At 40.8% G+C, this 19,974-nt stretch overlaps 1 protein-coding gene across 3 annotated transcripts in view; it reads left to right on the top strand.

Annotated features, from left to right (window-relative positions):
* RB1 (RB transcriptional corepressor 1) overlaps positions 1-19,974 on the top strand; it is a 160,355-nt gene that overhangs the window by 125,232 nt on the left and 15,149 nt on the right. For all 3 annotated transcript variants that reach the window (XM_038386558.2, XM_043504518.1, XM_043504520.1), the window contains 4 exons: positions 8,491-8,609; positions 12,645-12,790; positions 13,680-13,825; positions 14,622-14,726. In XM_038386558.2, the coding sequence (XP_038242486.1) occupies positions 8,491-8,609; positions 12,645-12,790; positions 13,680-13,825; positions 14,622-14,726 (516 nt within the window). The remainder of the gene's footprint in view (positions 1-8,490; positions 8,610-12,644; positions 12,791-13,679; positions 13,826-14,621; positions 14,727-19,974) is intronic.

Below are 19,974 nucleotides of genomic sequence, written 5' to 3'. Positions count from 1 at the left end.
TCTAATGAGACAATTCAATTAAAAGTAGGATATACCAAGGGAGGAAACATCACTTTTGTAGGGGTAATGAGTGGCCCATTTCAAACAGTTGACAAGAAAGTGAGAGTCAGTATGGGGAAATGAGGTTTTATAATGACCCATCCACTTCCAGTCTTTGTTCGGGCCTAATTTGATGGTGTCCAGTTTGCAAATTAATTCCAGTTCTGCTGCACATGATGGCATATATCACATTGATAGATGTGCAGGTGAATGAGCCCCAGATGTTGTGGCTAGCTCCTATGATGGTGTCTCTTGAATAGATATGCGGACAGAGTTGGCACCAGGGTTTGTTGCAGGGTTTGTTTTCTGAGTTGTTGTTTTTTGTTATGTGTAGTTGCTGATGAGTTTTTGCTTCAGGTTGGGGGGGCCATCTGTAGGCGAGGACTGGCCTGTCTCCCAAGGTCTCTGAGAGTGAGGGATTGTCCTTCAGGATAGGTTGTAGATCTTTGATGATGCGCTGGAGAGGTTTTAGTTGGGGGCTGAAGATGGTGGCTAGTGGCGTTCTGTTACTTTCTTTGTTTGCTTTCTGCCTTGTAGTAGGTGACTTCTGGGTACCCTTCTGCCTCTGTCAATCTGTTTCTTCACTTCACCAGGTGGGTATTGTAGTTTTAAGAACTCTTGATAGAGATTCTGTAGGTGTTTGTCTCCATCTGAGGGATTGGAGCAAATGCAGTTGTATCTTAGAGCTTGGCTGTAAACAATGGATGATGTGATGTACTCTGGATGAAAGCTGGAGGCATGTAAGTAAGCAGAGCGGTCAGTAGGTTTCTGGTATAGGGTGGTGTTTATGTGACCATCACTTATTAGCACGGTAGTGTCTAGGAAGTGGATCTCTTGTGTGGACTGGTTCAGGCTGAGGTTGGTGGTGGGATGGAAATTGTTGAAATCATGGTGGAATTCCTCAAGGGCTTCTTTTCCATGGGTCCAGATGATGAAGATGTCGTCCATGTAGCACAAGTAGAGTAGGGGCATTAGGGGATGAGAGCTGAGGAAGCATTGTTCTAAGTCAGCCATAAAAATGTTGGCATACTGTGGGGCCATGCGGGTACCCATAGCAGTCCCGCTGACTTGAAGGTATAAATTGTCCCCAAATCTGAAATAGTTGTGGGTGAGGACAAAGTCGCAAAGTTCAGCCACCAGGTTTGCTGTGATAGTATCGGATGCTATTTTTAGTATTTTCTAGAAAGAATATAGTGCACTGGTGACCACAGTTCCTCCTGGCTGTCCTCACTGAGCATGTACACATACACCTCCTCCTTCAGAGCCCACAAGAAGTGCTCTGGGTTCTGAAAAATACAGAAATAGGTTTTTAATAACTAACTATTCTGCCCTGATTATGATTTGCTATCAGTTTTACACTGGTATTTCCATTGACTTCAGTGGGGTTACTCATGATGTATACTGGTATAACTGAAAGCAGAACTAGACACTCTATATACACTTGGAAATAAAAAGAACACAACTCCACGTGAAACCTTAAGTAATTTCCCTGCCACTTCATTTCAAAGGAATGGTATCTTGTGGCTTTTTTGCCTATTTTGCTTTGAGATGTTGAGGTGTTAGAATATGCAGAAGTGAAGAATATTTTTATTCCATATACCTGAAATTGAGTCAATCTGGAAATTGTCTGTTTTTCCTTACCACTTGCCAGTGGCATTACATGTTGAAATTTGTAGGTCATCTTGGATTTCATTTGCTGCTTGTCCAGTTATTTTAAAATTCTTGGAGTATTTGGAGAAAAATATAAATATCTTAATACTCATACACAATATTAGGATATCTATGTATTTTAGATTTATTTAGGTTTCACTGTTAACTTTAAGGTTTTTGAGAGATTTTGTTTAAATATAGAGTTAGTAGTAACTTTGGTAATATGATCTTTAAATCCTGGAAACAAATGATAAAAGTTTAATGTATACAGGAAAGATGTGAAGTTACTTTTGCCAAACTTACTTTCTGTGAGAGAAGAGTTCTACCTGTTACTGCATGTGGATGTCATCTCTGCATGTTGATCATCAGTATTGGACACTACATTTGTGGCAGGAAAATATCAAAATATAACACAACTGAAAAATAGGATTAAGAGAAATATATACTTTACAACTTATCTAAAATTTATTGTCCCATTTCAAATAGTAAGGGATTTACTCTCTGTAATCCTTACATTCACAGTGCTCTTTACACAGTATTCCCTACTCATTTTGAGAATTTTATACTCTGGGTTTTGGGATACTACAATGAAAGGTTAAAAAGAGGCTTCTCCAGTGCTAAAGACTATTTATAAAATGTGTTGAGTCCTACACAGAAAAACTTCTACATAACTGCTATGGGGACATTCCAAGCCATTTATTAGAACATGTTCAGAAGCAGTCTTGAATGGCTTTTAAAAACGGGTTTAACACAGTTAGGTTAAACACACAATTGATGCAACTATATTAGCTTGAAATTGTTTTTTAAAAAGGTGTTTGGGACTTGGATTTTAGTCAGGGCAAACTAGTTTAGAAAGAACCACAACTGACAATGGCTTTTGTTTTAATTATTCGTGTAGAAGGTTGGCTTACATGTAGAGAGCTACAGGGCAGCGGAGTCATTATCTAAATTGTTTGCAGAATGTTATCACCTGTTTGCTTAATATTTTTGAGCTAGCCACATTAGTGTTTACCACTTAGAACTAAAATCACTATCTTTGCATTAAAGGTCTACAACATACCTTTGTGGTTAAAATTTAAATGTGTAAAACAATGGTTTGCAAGGTGGCTAGTGAAATGAGTTTGGATTCCGTATTCCGTGAATGCCAGGAAAAACGCATACTATTTTATAGATCTGGTTTTGTTAGTTGTAGCAACTCTGACTTCTCATCAATTTGCTGTCTACAAATGTTTGGCTTCACTGTGCTAATGCTGCTAGCCTTTAGTCTAGTTTATCAAATGTTTTCAGGCTAGATACATGCAAGGTGCACCTTGCACATTCCCTTGTTCAGGAGCTGCTGGTGTCCCCAATGTAGGTGAGGGCAGATTTCACCCTGTTGCGGTGGCCCCTGTTCATGAGTGCAGAACTGCCTTGAGATAACAGCCCGGCTAACCACCTCTTGTTCCCAAACTGTATTCCCCTCCTCTGGCCCACCCCCAAGTTCTACTGCTATTCCTAAGAAATGGTGAGGTGATTATTATACCTCCCTACAGCCCCTTTGCATGAGTCTAGCTGCTAAAAATCACATCGGGCAACTGTGAATTTGAGCCTCTTGCTTCTGTAGTTCCCATTGTACTTGGAATGCCATCTCCAGATCTCTTCATCGATCTTCCTTTCTTTATATCCACCCTAAAAATCACTCTGTTATCTCACCTTCAAGACATGAATGTGAAGAAAAGGAAACACGTGAAACAAGAACAATTTCTGTATTACAACATTCTCTGATAGGTGTTGTCTCCTTCCTTTGTTGTTTGACCTTTACTTCTAATGCCATATTGAATTTAGACTGTAAGCTGTTTGGGATGTTGATCATATTTTATTGTTTGTGTGAGATGTCTAGTACAGTTTTTGATGCTTGAAAATAACTGAAAAATGAATTGTATTTAGTACTTACATACTTACCAAATAGATAACATTTACCATCATGTCATTGGTTTAACATGCCTGCCAATCTTCAAGTTTAGTTTAGCGACTCTGTATTCACATTTGGGAAAAGCAAGGCATTTAATGAAAAGTTATGTGCAGCTAAATTCAGCACTGGTAAAAGTAGGTATTGCTCTGCTGGAGTTAAACTGAGGATGTAGTGCAAATTAGTCATTTTTTCACCTTGAATAACAAATATATGATACTGGTATTTGGAATAAAAAAAAAATCTCATGAAAAAGACTTCTCTCATCTAGTGTGAACTAATGAGCAATCATAATTATTATATTCTTCTGCTTCTTTGTCTCATGTTTTTTCTTAACCCATCTGCCACGGTCTTGGCTTCTAGCCCAATGGATTAAAATTCTTTATAGGACAGGCTCCCACACAGCTTTATGGTGGTATTCTGCTTTTGAAGTTAATGTTAAAGAGAGGAGATCAAGGTATAGTAGTATTCCAATACATCAATAAAGTACAAAAAACCTTGTACTGTTAAATAAACAAGCAATATGCACATTTTGAGTTAAAGAATTAAAACAAATCAGACTGTATTAACATCTGAATGAAATCCTCAACACTGTTTTTGTTACTGTTCCTTTGCCTGAAACCATACAGAAAGCAAGCCCAAATAGGGTCATATTTTGCATGCATCCAACTTCTATTCACTCCCAACTGTGTGTAGAGTCACTAAACTAGGATTGAAGATTGGCAGACATATTAAATCAATGGAACCATGATAAGCTCTATCCAGTTGGTTGGAAATTATGGTCCTTAATCTTCAGTTCTTTTATGGGATATGCAGTTTAGGTTTGGAGAATTAAGATATCATTGGGTTAGTCAGGATTTTGTTTTGGCAGGACTAAATTGTTTCACCATTCTGAATGCTAGTGGTTTTGTTAGGCTTTTAGAAGTGCCTTTGCAAATGAACTTGAAGCTTCTACCAGTGCTGGGCAACCTGCAGGCCTCATGTAGCCCATCAGGGTAATCCGCTGACAGCCACAGGACAGTTTGTTTACATCAACCGTCTGCAGGCATGGCCACCCACAGCTCCCAGTGGCCATGGTTCGCCGTTCCTGGCCAATCGGAGCTGCGGGAAGTGGCAGTTGGCCTGCGCCACTTCCTGCAGCTCCTATTGTCTGGGAACGGTGAACCATGGCCACTGAGAGCTGCGAGCGGCCATGCCTGCAGATGGTCGATGTAAACAAACTCTCTCGCGGCCCACCAATGGATTACGCTGATGGGCCGCAGGTTGCCCACCACTGCTCTAAATCCTTACAACTGCCACAGGGATTTCTGCCTTTGGCAGAGTGAGTACAAAGCGGTAGCTAGAAGAAAGTTCTTGCAGCTTCTTTTTAAAGCTGTTAATTTCAGATCTATTCTTGCTTTGGATTAAAGGAACACATCCAATTATTGAATATTTTCCAAAGATTTCATAACTTCTTAATATTAAAATATCTGATTTAATTTACCAATTTCATAATTATTTTTTGTTGCTTAAAAGTTTGGTTAGACTATATATTTCAGATAGTTTAGCAATAGCCATAGTACTAAGATGCATTATGGAGTCAAAGCTTGAAAGTGTGTTAGGAAATTATTTAAATGTTAAGAAATCTAAAACAAAGATAAAAGTAGTGCCTAAAGAATTAGAAACTCTTTTGTTAAGGTGAAAGATCTCACAGATTTAATTGTTCTTACTCTGAGCCTCACAAAGACTCAAAAATATTTGATTTCTTTGACAAAGTACCTAAAAGAAGATTAAGCATTGCTGTTGTAATTGGTGGACTCTGAAACCAAAACAAGCACCTAGTCCTCACGAATGCAATTTTGAATTGTGTATATCTGATTCAGAAAGCTACTGATGCTTAAAAGAGATTTGAATTTTGGCTGGGTGCATATGTTGAATTTTTTCTTAACTCAGTTTTTGAACTCCGTAAAGTGGTATTACCATGGCAGCATGGTCTAATGGTTAGAGTCGGGAGGACAACTGAGAATCAAACTTTGTCTCTATTCCTGACTCTGCCCTGGATTGCTGTCTCCTTGGACAAGTTAGTGGTACTAGATCATGTCTCCATTTCCACCTCAATAAAATGGGGCTGTATTACCTATCTTAGTTAGCATTTTAAGAACCTCAAAAGAAATGCAATGTTATTATTTTGTTATCTAAATTTGTACTATGATTGTATCCAGTGACATCAGTCAGATTCTTGAGTAATAAATTTACTCGGGCATTTTAAAAAATTGTTCATGTGAAGGGTATTCATGGAGGGGAGAGGCTACTGATCTGAAATACTGTTTAAAAGATTTGAGAAGCAATATAACATCTCAGATAATGTGAGTAAAGTTACTTTACAAACAAAAGACACTTAGATAAACCTTATCAATAGATAAACTGAGTTTTGGGTACAAAGTTCTTTTTTTAAGCACTGAAAACTGGAACTTGTGGATAATGATCTCAGTTTTTCCACATTCAAGAAAAGTTCCTAATTTTAGAGTATTACTGTACTCTAAGTCTCAGTGCTCGCACTATCAACCCCTGTATTCAGTGGCTCATATCTTGGCTCAAAAAATTGTTCTAGGAAGAAAGTTAGCATTCAAGAGATCAGATTCCCCAAAGAAAAAATTTGATAAATATATTTCTATTTTTTGAAAATAGAGAAAAACAAAGGCAAATACATAACTTAAGTCTGTCTATAACCAAGTCAATTCAAATCTCTCAAATACGTTTAAAGGGATGGAAAACTAGGAGAAAAGCGGCCTACTCGGAAAGAACCCAGAACTCCTGTTCATGTGCTTAACCACTAGACACTCTCATTATGCTGAAATTTGGTCTTCCTCTTTTTTGTTTTCCTTCCATCTCTCACACCTCTCCACCCCCAGACTAGCTGTTTGCCATAATAAATTTTTCTTACTCCTTTTTCCTCAAGAATATTTTCCTCATCATAGATACTTAAAATTTGAATTGAATGGATACAGGAATCTCGCATCCTCCTTGGCTAGTGGAGCTGTTATGTCAAGGGAAGAGGGGAAGCTTGAAAAATGAATGACTAATTGCTCAAGGAAGAGGACATAGCCTTCTTCAAGAGACAGGAGCAGCATTGACAGCAGGAGGGACTGTTGAGAGGAACTGGGGTATGAAGTAGGTGGGAGAGTGAGAAGCTGAGGTAACAGTTGTCTGTTTGGACATGTGTTCTGAAGGTGTAATAGACAAGCAAATCATAGTCATGTAAATACTTGTAGTTACTGAGAAAAGTCAGGCAAACCAGCCCCATCACCTGATTGGCCTGCGGGTACTTGTATAACTGAGAAGTGACTGCGATCATGAGCCAGTAACTGTACATCATTTCTCTACTGTGGCTTAGACAGTGCCGAAATTGCCAAAAATCATGGCTTGGAAATCATGAGATTGTAAGAAAAATAAATGTTGGGTTCTTTTTGTTTGTCTTCTGGTTTTTGAACCTGCAGGATTCATGTTTTCAAGCTCTTCTCTACAACCATGAGGACTAGAATTTTCTTTTCTTTTTTTTAAATGAAAATTGAGATTCTATTGGAGTCACCTGACTCCAGGTGCTAGGGCTTGAGAAAACCCCCCAAATATCTTGAGATTTACAATACAATCTCAAGAGTTTGCAACACTGCAATTCCCATTCAGAATAATAGAGCTGTAGGAAAAAAATTGAATACCAATGTTTGAAGTTTTTTGCCTTTATGCCAGACTGGTGCAACTTGGATGACCAGTTTACTTTACATTTGCTTGTGAAACTACAGATCAGTGCTGTGTTCACATTACACATTCCTTTGTCAATTTTGCTATTATAAATGCGTTTGGAGTCTTTTCATGTATATTTATAAGTAACACATTCATCCATAGAATTTGATGGATCTTGAACAGACAAGCAACACGTTCAGTATTTGTAAAATATTGGGTCCATCAGTGTTGATATCCTCTGCTTCAGACTAGGGGAAGAAAAATGCCAACTTCCTACTTTTTGCTCATCCATATCTGCCACACTTTACTGACTGACTAATAATGCCTTTTCACTACAGATACAAAGCTTAACACCACATAAATAGATACATCTCTCTTCTCCCCATTATTCCTGACTTGATATTGGTGATTGGGTTTTGGTGTCACATTATTGAGAGTATTATTGCTAAGCAGGAGCCCACTGCTGAAGTAGATGTAGACAAAAAATCCAGCACATCTGTATTTTCAAGACTAGTTTAGTGCTATGGTGTGAAGCAAGAATGTTTTTCATGCATTTCTGTATAGTTCTACCAACAACTTCACAGATAAGCTGAGAGGAACCTGAGATTCTGCTATTGATGACAACAGTGTGAGATTCTTGCTTCATCCATCTTCTCCACTCCACTTGTACCTCCTCCCACTGCCTTTCCCCATCACCTCTGTTATCTTTGATCTTAGCAGGGTTCAGGCTTCCTCCTTCCTCTTTATCCAAAAGTACCAATAATCAACCTAAAATCCAAAAGGAGATCTTAAGTGTCTTTGAACTGCAACCTGATGCTCTTGAGTCTTGGGTCTGTATTTAACACATAGCAGCTGTAGTAAACTAGGCAGCATCTGAACTGGAACAGGACCAGTCAAAAAAGGAAGAGGAGCACAGGTCCATCACACTGGCTTTTTCAGATCCTAACTGAGGGTATGGAGGAGGCAGAATGAACTGGCTAACTGAAGCCATTGCCAGAGGAAGGGTGCAGAGTGAACACTAGAAATAAACAAAAACACAGAGCACTTGAGCAGTGCCCCAATTTGTTGGTGTGACTCTTGTCAGATAGTCAGTTTCCTTTGCTAATGTTCTGTTACTATGATTTTCTTTTTAGGATTCGTCTCTATTTGATCTTATTAAACAATCCAAGGAACGAGAAGGCCAAGTTGATCAACCTGAGCCCACCTGCACTCTTAACTTGCCTCTCCAGCATAATCACACTGCGGCAGATCTGTAAGTAAAGTGCATGCTTGGAGTTTAGTGCTGTGTGGAGTTAATTTCTTCCACAATATTATATAACTATTTATTTGTATACTGCATTTTTCTTTGTTGGACTTGGTACTAAAGTTTTTTGCTGACTTGTGCATTATATTTGTTAGGACTCATACTAAAAACAAGCCATCCTCAACAAATTTTAAAATTACTTTTCTCAAACTCCATCAAACTTATACTTCTAATGTCATTTCTGTTTACCAGAATTTCCCTGAAAACTGTTGTTACATGGCATGACTTCATCTGTGTAGGAATAGATATACTCTTTTTACTTAAATACATTGGCAAAACTTCTTAATATGCCCATATTTTCAAAAAGGTTTGTGATACCATAAGTCAGAGTGTGTGAATGCAGCTGCTATTCAATGCCACAACCAACACTTCTTCCCAACTCCCTTGCTTTGCTCCTCACTGGCCCCACAGGCAAGTGGGGTAGCAGAAGTAATCTCCACTCCCAACTGTGCCAGAGGAAAGAAAATGCCTGCAGCCAACAATTTGGCAGAGCAGAGAGTAGTTTTGTTTCTTTGAATGATGGTCCCTATTGTATGTCACTGAGGGTTATGCTCATGCACCATGCTCCTGGAGCCAGAGCTTTTCAAAGTAGTGTTGCTTGGTGGTCCGTGCATGCATCTTTTTATTGCCTTGTGGCTTTGCCCAAGGTGATAAAAGGCGGGTCAGACTGACCATATCTCCAGTTCCTTCTCACCACCACCCACACCTGGGTCTGGTTACTGGATTATGCCGGTATTCAAAGTCTGTGCTTCCTGCCCTCGCTCGTTCTCCACCAGCGATGAACATCAACGCTGTTTGTACTGTTTGGTGGAAGCCCACATTGCCTCCAGGTGCAGCATCTGCCTCTTTCCCTGCCCATACATGAGAAGGCTGAGCTCTCCAGCTCAAGAAGCACCTCCTGAAGGTAGTCATGGGCCAGAAATGGATCCTGGCTGGATACCCACCTGTACATTGGCCTGAGCAATCCAGGAGTGCTCCTTCTATCGCGGAGCCTCCTTTCGGATCCATCAGTACCAGTGCTAACGATCCTCCATTGTTTCCTAGCCATGAGCCACAAAACATGTTCATTAGCATGGCAGTAAATTTTCCTCTAAATCCCAGGACACTGAACTGTCCATGAGTTCCGGCCACATAGGAGCTGCACACTCCAAGGCACATGAGCAATAAGAGGCCACGCTGCGCACCGCATCCACATACCCCTCATGCTTCGACTCTGCTGGCGTCCTATGAATTGTTGGTCCTGAGACAGATGCCTTTACCAGTTCTGGTCCCATCAATAGACTGGATATCAAACGCTTCGGGACCTCACAAACTGTTTGTCCTGGTATGGCAAATATCTCTGCATGTTTCGGGGCATTTACTAGGGGAGGACTTGTGCCCACGCACTCGGCAATGCTGTGGTTGACAATTGGTCAGACTGGACGAACTATGCCTTCCCCCTCCTACCACTCCAACCTCACGTCCTCTGCAAACTCTAGAGGGAGATAGTGATGGCCATTCTGATTGCTCCATTCTGGCCTTGCCAATTCTGGTTCCCTCTTTTCCACGTTTCAAAACTACCTCCACTCCTGCTCCATACTTTTCCAGAACTGCTGACACAAGACAATGGCAGACTAAGGTATCCAGATCCATGGACGTTACACCTGATAGCATGGTTTTTGCATGAACATGTGCATTAGCACGAGAATGCTCACTGGCAGTACAAGATGTCCTGTCCAATACCTAAAGGACTCCGCAAGGTGATCCTGTCTGGCCAAATTGGCACTTTTTACCTCCTGGACCCCACAGCAAGGTCTTGCCTCTGAAGCTGTGGGCATCTCCGTGCTCTTGAACTATTTCCTCCACCTGAAAACTTGGGGACTTGCTTTCAGCTCTATCAGAGTGCTTGCAGTTGCCATCAGTGCTTTCCATCATCCAGTGGAAGGGCATTCAATTTTTCATAGAATCGTAGGATTGGAAGGGGCCTACGTGGCAGGACTAAGTATTATCTAGACCTTCCATGACAGGTGTTTGTCTAACCTGCTCTTAAAAATCTCCAGTGATGGAAATTCCACAGCCTCCCTAGGCAACTTATTCCAGTATTTAACCACCCCGACAAAGTTTTTCCTAATGTCCAACCTAAACTGCCTTTGCTGCAATTTAAGCCCATTGTTTCTTGTCCTATCCTCAGAGGTTAAAGAGAACAACTTTTCTCCCTCCTCCTGGTGGTAACCTTTTATATACTTGAAAGCTGTTATCATGTCCCCTTTCAGTCTTCTCTTCTCCAGATTAAACAAACCCAGTTTTTTCAATCTTCCGTCAGAGGTCATGTTTTCTAGACATTTAATAATTTTTGTTGCTCTGCTCTGGACTTTCTCTAATTTGTCCACATCTTTCCTGAATGTGGTGCCCAGAACTGGACACACTACTCCAGTTGAGGCCTAATCATCACGGAGTAGAGCGGAAGAATTACTTCTTGTGTGTTGCTTACAACACACCTGCTAATACATCCCAGAATTATGTTTGATAACTACTCTGTGGAAAGAGTTTTCCAACTAGTTATGCACCCATTTTATAGTAGCTCCATCTAAGTTGGATTTCCCTACCCTGCCCTTGACCGCCCATTCAGCCTATCACTCCCCAATGGGACCTCAACCTAGTCCTTACCTCTTTAATGAACTCGCCCTTCAAACCACTGTTCTCCTGCCCTCTCTCCTCTCTGCTTTCCTTGTTGCCATTACCTCAATGAGGAGGGTTGGAGAGCTGGGAGCCATGATGGCAACCTCCCCACCCTTCACCAGATTCCATAACCACAAGGTCTCACTGTGACAGTATCTCAAGTTTCTGCCAAAGGTGGATTCCCAGTTTCACCTCAATGTATACATCTGCCTACCTTCTTTCCAAAAACAATATGTCTCAAATGAGGAACAGCAGCTTTATTCCTTCAATATGTGTAGGGCTTTGTCCTTTTACCTACAAAGGAGAAAGCCGTTTCGGAAGTCTCCTAGGGTATTTGTCGCCACAGTGGAGAGAATGAAAGGACAGGTCATTTCTACCCGGGAAATGTCCAAGTAGGTCTCAGAGTGCATTATGTGCTGCTATCAATTGTCTGGGTGCTCTCCACCAAATGGGATACAAGCCCATTGCACAAGAACGCAAGGATCAATCACAGCTGCGCTTCATAACATGCCCCTTGTGGTCATATGTAAGGCGGCCACATGGAGTTCTGTACACACCTTTTCCTCTCGCTATGTTCTAGTACACGATTCTGCGACAGATGCCTCATTCAGGCGCAATGATCCTCCGTTATATGGTTCTGCCATCTTCCTTGCACCACCCTCCTATCTAGGTATTTCTTATCAATCACCCTCAGTGAAATACAGTGGGGACCATCACTCGAAGAAGAAGAAGAAGAAGAAGAGGTTACTTATCTATAACTGGAAGTTCGTTGAGATATGTGGTCCCTATCTGTATTCCAATACCACCCTCCTTCCCCTCTGCTGCAGCTCTGTAGGTCGGCAGTGGAGAAGGTCCTGGAGATGCAGTTGGTCTGCCCCGCCCTTTATCGCCTCAGGTGAAATCACAAGACAATACAAGGGCACATGCATGGACCACCAAGCAACACTACTTTGAAAAACTCTGGCTCTGGGCACATAGTGAATGCATATAACCCTCAGTGGGGACCAGACATATTGAAGAACCTCCTGTTACAGGTAAGTAACCTCCTCTTATATACTGTGATTTCTTAGACTTTTGGGAAAGATGCTAGTTTCACCAGTCCCTGGTCTTGAGGTGGAGAAGAGGAGAAATATGGATGAGTTTCAATACTTCTGATTTTCAGTTCTCAATTTTAGAAATTACTTGTTTCAATGGAGGCTCTTCCCTTCTAGCAAGGGGAATGGAAAAGTATGCATGTGTATTGTGTATATACCTTTGTTCACTTGTTTTCAATTTAAAGTGTCATTTTTGTTTTTTTCAATATTTTTATTTATGCTGCATATGCAGGTATCTTTCTCCTGTGAGATCTCCTAAGAAGAAAGGATCCACAGTTTCTTTAAACCCCACTCCTATTATAGATGCTCAGCCTGTTTTGGCACCCCAAATTCAGAAACCACAGAAATCTACCTCCCTTTCGCTATTTTACAAAAAAGGTTTGTAGATCATGTTAACAAGAGAGAGCATTTATATGTAGAACACGTATATGTAGAAGCTGCAAAGTAACCTGTCATCATCTATCCCTTGTTTTAATAGAAGTCATAAAATATATCAGGAAACTGTAATAAACACACTGTATGAACTAGCAGCTGTCATTCTTTCATTAGGGAAAGCATTAAGGCACTCTAAACAAGTTTAGTATTAGGAAAGTCTTAGTACAATACCAGTAGATTAATACATGTGTTCTACACATATTGTAGCCTAAAGGTAAAAATTAATTTATAAGTAGGCAGACTTGTGTAGTCTCACATTGGTTTAGGCTTTGAGCTATTGTAATATGGTGCTTGCAAAATTTAGTCTAAGTGTAGTTGCCAGAATGTTAATTTGGATTGAAAATTCCTATAAACCAATCTACAGGAAATATTGGCGTATATATCCCATGTTCTATACAGACACATACTAATCTCATCAGACATAATATGCAAGCAAAGACGAGGAAAATCCCAACCCCCTTGATGAAATAACCTTGTCTACCAAGTTGGTTTTGTTGTTAATGTGTGATGGTCATGAATAATGCCAGTGTATAGAAACCTTCAGTGTAGCAGCAATACAATGACCGATCATACACTTTGCAAATGGAAATCATCTCTACCATGTGTCGTCTTCTGGCATATGGCTTCTGACGTCATGGGTCATTACTGGAGACTAAATCTGGGATCTCCTTTGCTAAAAGCATGAACCATCCCTACTTGAGCTAAAAGAGAAACTCTACCTGCTAGAGAAGTCTCTTATCCTCTGATACTGTTAAAAGCAGGCACTCTGAACAGTGGCCTATACACATTTCTCTATTAACAATGTGATTAATTATTTTTCTCTTTTATCAAGTGTATCGTCTGGCATATCTTCGATTAAATACCCTCTGCTTACGGCTTCTGTTTGACCACCCTGAACTAGAACACTTGATCTGGACCCTTTTTCAGCACACATTGCAAAATGAATATGAACTTATGAGAGACAGGCACTTAGACCAGGTAACATAAATCAGTGAGATATTCTAGACTCTTTATTATTCCCTCTCTTGCCAACAAAACGTTGCTTTTAAATTTTTCAACTGTTAAATTCTTGTATGAGGTTTTTATTTCCCACAAGAGGCAGATTATTCAAAGCAGAAATTAGTTCAATACAGTGAACTGATGTATTTAAGAAGGCCTCAAGTTATTTTTAACTAGTAAAAGTTATTTATGCTATAACGTCAAAGGCATAGCATGTGTCATTAAAAAAAAATCTTCGAAAAGTAGTGAGTAAAGGCCAAAGTTTACTGTGAATACATTAATTTTGACTAGGGAAGACAATACTAACTAATCCACATTTTGTCTTTCTACCCTAAAATTTCAGCTTCATACTGTATCTAAATGTGAACTTGAAGAATATTACCATTTTTGTTTAGTGAATTTTTTTGCAAAAAGAAGGGGAGATTGGTTTGCCTTTTTTGTTTTTGTTTTCTCCTCCAAGGATTGGGATGGGATGGAATGGCATGTAGACAATTGATTTAGCTCAGTATAGGAATCCTAGAGCTGCTGATCTTCACCTTCATTTCCTAGCAACCAATCCTGACTTCATTGAAGTCAATGGCAAAATCAATTCTGGCTTCACTGAAGTCAATGGAAAAACTCTCATTGACTTCCACGGGGCTGGACTGCACCCCATGTAAATAGAAAAACATGTAAGAATGTAGAAGAATATAGGGGAGAGGGATAGGTGCTTTCTCAATCTGAAGTATAACAACATTTGCTGCATTTCTGATGCTTGTTGTTGTTTCTTTAATAGATCATGATGTGTTCCATGTATGGCATATGCAAAGTAAAGAATGTAGATCTTAGGTTTAAAATCATTGTTACAGCATACAAGGAGCTCACCAATACAAATCAAGAGGTATGTAAAACATTTTAGTATTAGTCATCCAAGAATATTGTAACAATGTTGGCGTTCTTAAAGTCAGGTGGAATTTCTTTGCTGGTCCAGATTTTGTCAAGGAGTTGGCAAAGTTTGTGCTGGAGCATTGTTCCACCAGTTTTAAAAACTTCCACTGGGATGCTGTCTGGGCCTGGTGCCTTGTGATTTTTTTTTTGTCTGGGTAATGGCACGCTGGACTTCCTCAGAAGATGGGAGATCAGCAAGGTGTTCCATTGCTGAGGATTGTGGAATAGACTCTATGGCAGTGGTGGGCCACCTATGGCCTGGGAACAGCAAACCACAGCCACTGGGAGTTGCGGAGGGCTGTGCCTGCGGACTGTCAATGTCTGCAAAATGTCTCGCGGCCCACAATCAGCCACAGTTGCCCAAAACTGTTCTATGGTGTCTTCAGATACCGTGGATTTGTGGCTCTCAAAGTGCTCCTACCAGCATTGTTTAGGGGCCACATTGCCTTTGAGGAGGGTGGAGCCATCCTGGGAACTTAAGGGGGTTGGGCCTTTGGAGCTTCACCATTGATTGAAAGAAGCTTTTCATGTCATCCTGGTCTATGAAACCCTGGACCTCAGAGGCCTTCTCTTGACACCACTTATTTTTGATGTCACATAGCCTCCTTCGGACTTCAGCTTTGGGCAGGTGATAAACCTCATGTTTTTGTTGTTTAGAGGAATCATTTTGCCAGCTACAGAATGCAGTTCTTTTCTGTTGAATTAATGCTAGGATTTTCTCGTTGTTTTCATCAAACTAGTCTTGGTGCTGATGAGTGGAATATCCTATTGTTTCAGCACATGCATTGTGAATAGTATTTTTAAGTTGATCCCAGTGCTCTTGAATGTCAGTGATATTAGCAGGCAAGTTAGAGAGTTTCTCAGACAGGTGTTGTTGGAACATCTCACAGCTGATTTGGTCTTGAAGTGCTTTGACGTTGTACCACTTTTGCTTAGTCTTTGGGTGTTTGCGGTGTGGTGGAGTGAGCTGCAGGTACATGATTGAAGTGATCTGTACCTTTCATAGCTCATGTGATACGGACATCGGCATAATCTCGGGCTCTGACTATAACATAGTCAAGGAGGTGCCAGTGTTTGGACAGAGGATGTTTCCAGGTGGTCTTATATTTATTACTCTGCCTAAAGATGGACTTTGTGATAAGCAGGTCATGCGCCGCACATTTGCTGGGGAAGAGAATACCACTGGGGTTTACATTTGCCAGCCCTTCTTTGCCTATTGTGCTGCTCCAGAGTTAGGAGTCCCGTCTGACTCTGGCATTGAAATCTTCCAGGAGGATGAGTTTGTCTGACTTAGGTGTGGCTGTGAGGTCTGCATCAAGAGCACTATAAAACTGCTCCTTGTTGTCTTTCTCAACACCAAGTGTTGGGGCATATGCACTAATGACTGTGGCATATTGGTTATTGCTGAGCTTGAGCTGAGTCATGAGATGGGAAGCTCCAAAAGCTGACTGGTGATCTTATTTTTGATCACAAAGCCAATCCCATGAATGTGTCTCTCTTCAGGTGGCTTTCCTTTCCAAAAGAAGGGGTAGCCACCTCCATCCTCTTTTAATTGGCGCTCATCGCCCCAGCGGGTCTCGCTAAGAGCTGCAATGTCAATGTTGAGTCATGCCAGTTCTTTGGCAATTATGGCAGTTCTTTCTGTGCTGAGATATTTGTGCAGGAACTACAGAGGTATTTCCATCCTCTCCATTGCAGGGAAGATCCTTGTCTGGATCCTACTAAACCGCCTTCTCCCCCTTGTTGAGGAACTCCTCTCTGAATCACAGTGTGGCTTCAGGCCATCCCAAGGTACAACTGACATGATCTTTGTGGCATGACAGATTCAAGAGAAGTGTAGAAAACAACACCAGGAACTGTTCATGGCATTCATTGATCTAACCAAGTTTTTTGACTACCAATAGTGATGCCCTATGGAAGGTGCTGTGTAGGTTTGGCTGTCCACAGAAATTCATTTCCATCATCAAACTACTCCATGATGGGATGACTGCCACCATTCTGTGCAAAGGCTCAGAGATCGAACCATTCATCATTCTCACTGTTGTCAAGCATGGCTGTCATTGCTCCAACACTCTTCTCCATTTACCTTGCTGTGATCCTGATTCTCATCCGTGACTGCCTTCCTGATAGAATCGGGATTGAGTATCGTATGGATGGTCAACTCCTTAATTTCCGAAGTCTCCAAACAAACTCTAAGATCACGAGAATTGGCATCACTGATCTTCAGTATGCAGATGACTCTGTCATTCTCGCACACAGAGAGGCCGACCTGCAAAGTACCCTCAATCTTGTTGCAGATGTCTATCACAGCCTGGATCTCTCTCTCAACATTGGGAAAACCAAGGTACTCTACCAGCCCTCACCTGCACAAACTACTCTTCGTACAACACAAATCACCATCAGTGGAGAACACCTGGAAAATGTGGACCATTTTCCATACCTTGGCAGCCAGATCTCCCAAACAGCCAGCATTGACACAGAAATTGTATACGTGATCCGCTGTGCCAGCACATCCTTTGGAAAACTACTCAAATGAGTCTTTAATGATAGGGATCTGCAAACAGGCACCAAGATCTTGGTTTACAAGGCAGTTGTCATCCACACTCTTCTCTATGCGTGTGAGACCTGGGTAACCTATAGACGGCATCTCAAGTGGCTGAAATGGTTCCAACAGCGCTGTCTCAGGAGGAGTCTCAGGATCAGCTGGGAAGATTGATGCACTAACATTAGCATTCTCTCTGCAGCCAATATCAGCAGTATAGAAGAGGCATCTACCCAACAAACTTGGAACAGAACATAGTGGCAAGACAGCTCACTTTGAGGAGACCTGCTCATGAGACAGAGAAGCGACAAAGGAAGAAAGAAACCACACTCTTCTCTATGCGTGTGAGACCTGGGTAACCTATAGACGGCATCTCAAGTGGCTGAAATGGTTCCAACAGCACTGCCTCAGGAGGAGTCTCAGGATCAGCTGGGAAGATTGACGCACTAACATTAGCATTCTCTCTGCAGCCAATATCAGCAGTATAGAAGAGGCATCTACCCAACAAACTTGGAACAGAACATAGTGGCAAGACAGCTCACTTTGAGGAGACCTGCTCATGAGACAGAGAAGCGACAAAGGAAGAAAGAAAGGGCACAACAGTCCAGCCAACAACTGTTGCCCCCAAGATTATACCTGTCACTTCTGTGGGAAAATCTGCAGGGCACGAATTGGGCTCCTCAGCCACTTAAAAACCCATCAATGAACCCCCTTGGCAAACATCATCCTCACATTGAGGGATAGCTGAAGAAGAGTCATCCATAAAAATGTTGTTATAACAACGTTGCACACGTCCCTCCAAGGATCTCCAAGTCCAGTGTGTCATCTTCATTCTACCTATGGGGAAACTGACACTCAGAGGTTAAATGACTTACGAGGGTCACACAAGTATGTGGCAAACACATTTATTTTGAAAACTCTCCTCAAAGAAGCAAACCAGAATTTTTATTAAAGATGCTCATACTATGAAAAAAATAGATTGTGATCATGTAAATTAAAGACTGGGGTCATATTTACAAAGGTATTTAGGTGCCTGTAGAGGCAAATAGACACCTGGCAGAATTTTCAAAAGTACCCAAGCAGGTAAGGCACCAAACTTCCATTGGAAGATTAAAACCTAGCATGTTGAAGCACTTTTGAAAACCCCATTAGGTGTCTATATGCATCTTTAGGTACTAACTATATTTGTAAATCTGGTCCTGTGCTCATAATACACATGCACATGGGGGCCTAAATAAGGATGCATGGGCAAACTTAATTCTAGCATTTTCTATCTTTTGAATTCAACCTTGACAGTCTTTTAGTGTAGTTGTAGTATGTAATCATAAGTACTTATGTGGTGCTTTACATCTTCAAAGTGTTGAAAGAAACAGGTGAAGTGGCTTGTCCACCTTAAGTCAGTGGTGAAACTGTGATTGGAACTCAGGGGATCCTGCAGCCTTCTCCTGTGCTCTATATTACATTGCCTCTCAAAGAGCAAATGTTTGCCTAAATTAGCTGATGCTATCGGCTGTCATTTGACAGCACAAATCCAAGTATGGTGATTGTTACATTTTTTGTTACAAAAGAGTGAACTATTTTTGCAATATTTTCAGTTACAAATTTTTGTTTTCTGTATGTACTCTGTTCTGTTTAATGGCCACATCTTGCTCTTCTTACTTCTGGAAATAATTCCACCGAGGTCCATGGAACTACTGCTGTGAACAAACAGCAGCATTTGGCCCCAAAATAAGCAATATTGCTCAAAATGTGTCTGTGAATTCTTTAACAGAACAGCAATATGGTTAAATCTGTCTAAATGTCGACTTGAGTAACTAACAGGTTTTAGGGGAGGTGGTGGGTCTTACACTAAAATGTGATAGAGAACCGTACTTGAACAGCTAAAGGGAATCCAATACATGAAATCAGACTTATCTGATAGCAAAGATTATGTCATTGGTTCAGAGTTTAAAATATAAATATTTAAAGATTTTTTTTATTTATGAAAAGTCACTTATAGCCAAAGCAGTTGTCCACTAATTGCCTTAGATGTAGGCGTTTCAGTGGAAAATTTAAAAGAATGCACAGAACTATGCAAGGCGTACTGTTTCCTGTTCATGAACTGTGTGTATGCAGCATGTGGCCCTGATGTTAAAAGCAGATAAATTGGTCTTTTAGAATAGGGTGTTGCTGTACGTGGGAGCCAGTTGGTGAGGTTGGAAAGATTATTATTTAAGTTCTGATTATTCTGATAATTTATGCATGTGCTTAAGTCCCATTGATTTCAGTCAGAATGGTAACAAGTGGGATGTAAGCACTTACGTTTTGTTGAATTTGGGCTGTAACATGCTAAGAGTTACCTTTGGGCAGTTGCTATGGTCAAGTGGGCTATCACATTGGTTTCACTGTAAATTTATTTTAAAAACCTGATTGTCTAAAAAACACTTCTTCATATTTTAAAATACAAATGGAAAGTTCTTTCAAGATACCACACAGAGAAGATTCTCATACTTGGGTTTCATGGGTCCAGCATCAGACATAAAGGAATTCCCTTTGCCTTTATGGGCTAGTCTGCGCTGAGGGTACTTGGAGCTAGAAGTGTGATTCACAGCTCGCATACACGTTCTCACACTACCTCTCATTGAGATAGTATGCTAAAAATAGTAGTGTCACCACAGTG

The sequence above is a fragment of the Dermochelys coriacea genome, chromosome 1 (genome assembly GCF_009764565.3).
Source record: "Dermochelys coriacea isolate rDerCor1 chromosome 1, rDerCor1.pri.v4, whole genome shotgun sequence".
NCBI classification, from domain to species: domain Eukaryota; kingdom Metazoa; phylum Chordata; order Testudines; family Dermochelyidae; genus Dermochelys; species Dermochelys coriacea.
The sequence above is the reverse complement of the archived record's forward strand: the minus strand, read 5'-3'. Positions and strand labels throughout refer to the sequence as shown.